The following is a 6,501-nucleotide window of genomic DNA, read 5'->3' on the forward strand; positions in this document are numbered from 1 at the left end:
TACCAGAACTAGTCCTGTTTCTAGAGACGATGCTATTCTGCTGCAGTTTTTATCAGTTTTATTCCCTTGTTAAAAAAAAACTGGATCCCTGTAGATAAAGCTGGACCAGAATTAGTTCCACTTGGGGTGGGGGGTGGGGGGGATCTTCAGACCCTGACTAACCAGTCACAGCTGAAGTGGCATCAAGGCTTGAAAAACGGTTCTAGATTGGTCTGTGGCTCAGAGGCGGGGCCGGGCTGGGGTTAAAAGGCGGAGCCTGTGATGGCGTTGAGCTGTTTCATCAGCCCCTCCAGGCTGGCCATCTGCTCCGATAGGTCGTCCTGCTCGTAAACCTGAAGGACACAAAACATGATGACTGATTAGAAAAATCATCCCCTTGTGCTAGTTTCTGTTGGTACACAATATTTAAAGATTTATAAAGGTTAAATTAACTTAAAGAATTAACTTTTTTTTAGATTTTTCTACCTGGATTATTGCGCATGCAACATGATATAACATTTAAAGAGGTGGGGCTCTGATGTCCCACGGCACAGAAAAGTGAATGTTTGTAGTTCTGTAGATAAGTGTATTTTATGGACTGGAGGTGAAGAGATAATACAGTAAACCTAAATGTTTTGGTGCAAGATGTTCAAGTGGGTCAGAGTTATACTGCAGCATGACGGATCCTGGAGTGGGATCAGTTTTATCCACCACCAGGTGTAGTAGAGAGGGGGTGGCCTTGGCCCCCATAGATTAATCTTTAGCCCACCAACCACAGGAGGAAACTATACTTTTCAAGTCCAAGTTCAAGTTTCTTGTCATTCACATCAAATGTGGTACATGAGTTACAACAAACTTGTGTACAGTTACACCCCAAAATAACAAAAATATAAAGTATAAAAAAAACCAGTATATAAGGATCTAAGATATACACTAAGATATATGTTAAACAAACACTAGACAATGTGCTAAAAGATCCAAGATATGCATTAAATGTAACCGGCGCCAGACCTAGGGTTATCTGGGACAGTAACATTTGATTCACAGTGCTGTGGATCAATGAAGACAATGATGGATTAGCATCTTTCACAAGCCAGTGACATTTTATTTCTCATAATGTCAAAAATATCTTTATCTCAACTCGCAATATTACTCACAAACAGAAGTAAAATAGATAGTTTTCAATACTGTCAGTACACTGCATTAAACATGAATAAAATGCACATTGATACATAAAAAGGACATTATGTGCAAAATAAAACATGCAATTGCAAAATAGGTTTAAACAAAAGAACAATAATTAGAAACCTAAATTAATGAGAACCAAAATAACAAACTTACTATAAAAAATGAATACTAGTTTGCAAATTCAGCTCAAACCTTCAACATATATTATATTGGCACAACATGGTGACAGCAACTTCATAGAATAACAATTGCTTTGCTCCAAGAGAGTAATGATGAGCTAATTTCTACACTTAAGAAACAACAGCAGATATTTAATAGCATGACACAGATGTATATATCTCTAATTATCACTATGAGATCAACAGCCTTACGTTTAAAAACCTTGTTTTACCGCACAAGGGTTGTGTTACTAACGCTTGTCAGAAACAATTTAATTCAATTCAGTTTATTTATATAGCGCCAAATCACAACAAAGTTGTCTCAGGGCACTTTACAGGAACATTCACATAAAAGCCAATTAGTAAAGTTCTCTATCTAAGGAATCCAGCAGACAAGTTGAATCTTGGCTTCGTTGCAGTCTCCCATCCTGAGCAAGCACAGTGGAGACAGTGGAAAGGAAAAACTCCCTTTTAAAAGGAAGAAACCTCCAGCAGAACCAGGCTCAGGACAAGCAGCCATCTGCTTTGACCGGCTGGTTTGAGAAGACAGGAAGAAGAGACAGACGAACACACAAACACACAAAACCACAATACTATTTATCAGTCACAGTAATCCTAAAACACAGAAAAGTTTGAAAACAGAGTAAAGACATCAGCCTGTCAAGAAAATAATTTTCAATAAGAAGAGGGACCGATTTAAGGTCTGAGATGTACACAGCGTGTACTAGTTTCATATGACCGATGGAGATCTGTATTAGTGCCACTGAGGACAAAATTGTGTTAGCTGAAGAATACGACTGTACCTTCTCGTCACAAGACTGAACTTTCAGTTCTTTGTTTGCAACGTCTGTAGCTTTACGCAAGAATTCAAAAAGATCAGCGGACATGAGTGTCACATTCGAGCCAGTGTCAAGAAGTGCGCCGTGCATCATCACATCTTCTAGATTCAGAGGTGCATAGAACTTCTATACTGCATTTTTTGTGAGATGACCTAGAAACTGCTGGACTGGGGGTTCAACTTGGATCACAGGATCTTCCTCTGCTGAGTACCAGTCCTCTAGATCTTTTGCTACAACCATAACTGCGCTTGACTGGTTCGAGTTCACAGTTTTTGGTGGTGGGTGTGCGGGTAGAGCTTCCTTGTTCGCCCCCCTGTTGGGTGGAGAAGAGATAGCTATAGCACCTGTGGGAGGACCTGGGTCCTCACCCACAGTGGTGATTGAATGAACCGTCTTTATCCCATTTTCATCCATCTTTGCAGATTTCAGTAGGTGTTGATCTCATCAATATCTTGATGAGTAAGAGAAGAAGACTTACCTTACCTCCCTTTCCTTGTGTTCTGGTCCCATTTGAACTTTTAAGTTTTTACATATCCTCTCTGGTTGGGAGATGACAGTGATATGTCCTCACGTCTGGGACGGTCCTGTGACCTGTAGTCATGACCCCTATAGGAATCATACTGACTGTTTTGATCAGGTGACCACCTTTCCGGTTCGATCAGGTGACCACCTCTTTCTCCGGGTTCCTCGGTCAAGTGACCACCTTTCTTTACGAGTGTCTCGGTCCGATGACCATCTGTCCTTCTGAGGAGACATGTTGTATCTTTGTCGTTCATTTTGCAGACAAGGCTATCTCTTGGTTGGCCTTTGGTAGCCCTTTATGGAACGCATCACAGGTTCGTTAGCACTCCAGTTTGTAGCCCTTGTGGAACCTTTGAGCTCCAAAGAACTAGAGTTTGAACCAACTTTCAAAACAGCACATGGATCGTTGGTGACATATTGTAACCCCAGATTCTATGAGTGTAAGCATAGCCCTTTAAAAGCTGTCGCTATTGGGTTTACCAGTGCACAGCGCACCAAACACTGAAAACTTCTAGTCCATGCCCACCTGCTGTGTGGGCCCCAACCGATCCATTATAAATTGCATCTGGACCGGAGATCAACTCCCAAAGGCTTACTCCTTTCTTCAGCCATTTGGGAGCCAGTGAGGCCCAATTTTAAAAGGGCTACGCTTACACTCATATAATCTGGGGTTATAATATGTAACCAACATTCTATTTCCTGTAAGCTACGCCCTTTAAAAGTTGTCGCTATTGGGTTGAAAGGGTGGAGCAGGATATGGTCCATGTTTCACTGGGTCTGTCCAAGAACCATAAAAAACACCCTGATTTCCACCTAAACCTCATTCTTTATTCAAGCGTATTACGCACCATTGATCCATGTACCTGGTGCGTACTGAATTACAGGCATGCAGCCTCTGTGCCTGATCTTAGCTGAAGGAATGTTTATTCATATCAGACAATAGTGTCACAGTCTGTCCCCTAGCTGTCTGGTATTTCTTTCTTCCCCTTTTCTGCTTATTGTGTTTGCCATTCTGCTCTTTATAATTGTGTGTGATTCTGATTCTGTTTTCTGTCACTTCCCACTCACTCCTCGGTCTGCCTCTCTTGTCTCTAGTCTTCAGTCTTAATCATTCACACCTGTCTCATCAACCACCTGCCCAGGTGCTCTCATTACTCACTCTCCCTCTGTCTTATAAAAAGCCTTTCTCTCCTCCACTCTTCGTCCGGTCATTGTTCTGTATTCACACAGACATCTCAGTCCTCCTCTGCCCTGTCTGTTTTTGTCCACCCAATGATCTGCTTTGCCAGTTTACTCTGATGTCCTGTTCAGTCTTGTTCCTGATCGTGTTTTGCTGCATCGACAGCGTTTTGTTTTGTTGTTTAAATAAATTTATTTTATTTGAACTCCTGCCTCGCTCGCCTGCCTGCATATGGGTCTAAAATTTGAGGATTGTGACAAATAGAGGAATAAGAAAAGAAAAAAATTCCAATGAGGAAGAAGGAATTTTCCTGTTTGAACGAGTAATCGTAGAAAAAAGCGCCCACTAATTATGACAGAGCAGGGCTGTGTTGTTTTATTGTTTGTTTTTTGTTTGTTTGTTTAGTTGTGTGATTGTGAAAAATCACTCTGACATAACTCTGAGAACTGAATGTGTCAGCGAAGAGTTGGAGACATCATGTAAATAAAAATGGATGAAGGGGGTTGGTGATGACCATGAAGCCACAGAGCAGATGTCCTGCACAGACACCCTTCTGTGCAGAGCTGTGGAGGTAGAAATCCCCCTGGTGGAATCAACCCTGAGTCCTTCAGGTGGTTGAAGGCCAGAAGAACTATAGGCTTGTGATATAGTTTCTCATAACCAATGTGACAGATGCTAGGAAGATAAAGGCTGACCCTGTGATCGTTTCCTGAAATGTATGAACAATTGATCAGATTTACGCATTGCGGCTGTGTGTCTCACATAACACCTGAGCGCACGTACTGGTCACAGCAGATAAAACTGTTCCTCCTCCATAGTTTTATGGGGAGGGGGACAGAACCCATCCAGCATAATGACTCTGGACCTGAACGAACTTGTTATGCTTTTGGGTATAAAAGCAGGATTTGGTTGGAGTTTTGCTGAACTCCCGTCTCCTTGATTTCTGAGATAAGAAGGAGCGACGGACAGACCTGACAAGTGGCTCACTCTTTTAGCTGACGTCAGAGCTAATAACAAGGCTGTTTGAGTGACAGATACTTCAAAGGTATCTGGTCAAAGGGTTCAAATGGATCTTTAATTAGTGCACTGAGAACGAACACTAAATCCCACTCTGGTGCGAGGGTGCACTGTGTCAAGTAATGTCATTTATTGAATGAAATCATATCTGCCAGAGGCTTCCAAGTAACAGATTTGTACTCTCTGTGATGTAGAAGAATTGTTTTCTATGCATTGATTATTATACCATACCATACCATACCACTTTATTTATAAAGCACTTAAAACAGCTACAAAGCACACCAAAGTGCTGTACAGACAAAACAACAGGTAACACACAAAGCAAAATACAAAATGAGGTAAATCAGAATATAGACATAAAAACGATGCAGATAATGACGACAAACCAGTGTGGAGCATACAGGATCAAAACACAGATCATCTGGTGTTGAAAGCTACTGAATAGTAGTGAGTTTTTAAACGGGACTTGAAAACCGAGAGGGAGGGGGCCTGTCTGACAAGCAGAGGTAACTCGTTCCAGAGTCTTGGTCCTGCTACAGAGAAGGCCCTGTCACCTCTGCGCTTAAGACGAGTTCCTGGAACTGTGAGGAGCAACTGGTCCGCTGATCTCAGGGAGCGTGGTGGGACATACGGTTGTAGCAAATCAGAGAGATGGGGGGTGGGGGTGGGGGGGAGACACACTGTTCAGTGATTTGTAGACATACATGAGTATTTTGAACTGGATTCGAAAGTGAACCGGTAACCAGTGCAGTGAGGCCAAAACTGGTGTAATGTGCTCTCTTTTATTCAATTGTAACAAGTTGTCCTACATCCTGTGACTAGAGTGAAGTGAAATGATTTATATTGTATAAAATGAAATGCTATATGAGTTCATGCTGTGGTCTGGGAGAAGGGAAAAGTGGTTAGTCGACGCCTATAAAACAGCAGTGAAGGGAGCCAGCTGTGTTCTGGGGGAACGATTACTAAGGAAAAGTGGTGAGTTGACATCTTTAAAACACTTTAAAACAGCGGTAAAGGGAGCCAGCTACGTTCTGTTAGAAAGATTACATTTCCCTTGGAATGTTGCAAACGGCTGACCTAATCAGAACAGCAGTACATGTAGGAGCTGAGCAAAGCTGCACATTACCGTAAAAGGACAGGCTGTAGAAAGAATCATGTGTTGATAACTTGCAAGCTTGTGAGCTGAGAAGCAGAAGAACAATACAACTCAATACCTTATAAGGGCACAGTTTGGAAACAGTCTAACTTTTTACCAGAGGGCCGACCTTCCTAAGAACTAAAGTCCAATCAGAAAACGACACCAAGCTAGTAAAAGGGAAAACTGTGTTGTCCAGTGAAAAGATCTCCTATTTAAACCAAGCCTACTGGCATGTCGGGGCTGAACGGACCGTGGAGTTGAAGGATTAGGACAATATAGCTTCACCCCCAGGAGCTACTCAGAGGGATCACGAACAGCTCAAAGAAGACTTCTTTTTCATCAAGATAGGAATATTCTTTCGTTCAGCCGAGCTGACACCAGACCAGATCCCTCAGGATTAGTACTGCTTTCGGGGAGTTAAGGGAGATCTCTTCCAGGGCTCTGGAGGAGATATTTATCGTGCCATTTTCCAAAAGTCTT

General features: G+C 42.2%; 1 protein-coding gene across 1 annotated transcript in view; it reads right to left on the bottom strand.

Moving 5' to 3' along the window:
* Positions 1–242: 242 nt before the first annotated feature.
* Positions 243–6,501, bottom strand: part of dcc (DCC netrin 1 receptor) — a 506,882-nt gene continuing 500,623 nt past the window's right edge. Inside the window, exon 25 of the mRNA XM_037692532.1 lies at positions 243–332. Coding sequence (XP_037548460.1) covers positions 243–332 — 90 coding nt within the window. The remainder of the gene's footprint in view (positions 333–6,501) is intronic.

This window comes from Nematolebias whitei, chromosome 18, assembly GCF_014905685.2.
Source record: "Nematolebias whitei isolate Nwh7 chromosome 18, NemWhi1, whole genome shotgun sequence".
In the NCBI taxonomy this organism is placed as follows: Eukaryota; Metazoa; Chordata; class Actinopteri; order Cyprinodontiformes; family Rivulidae; genus Nematolebias; species Nematolebias whitei.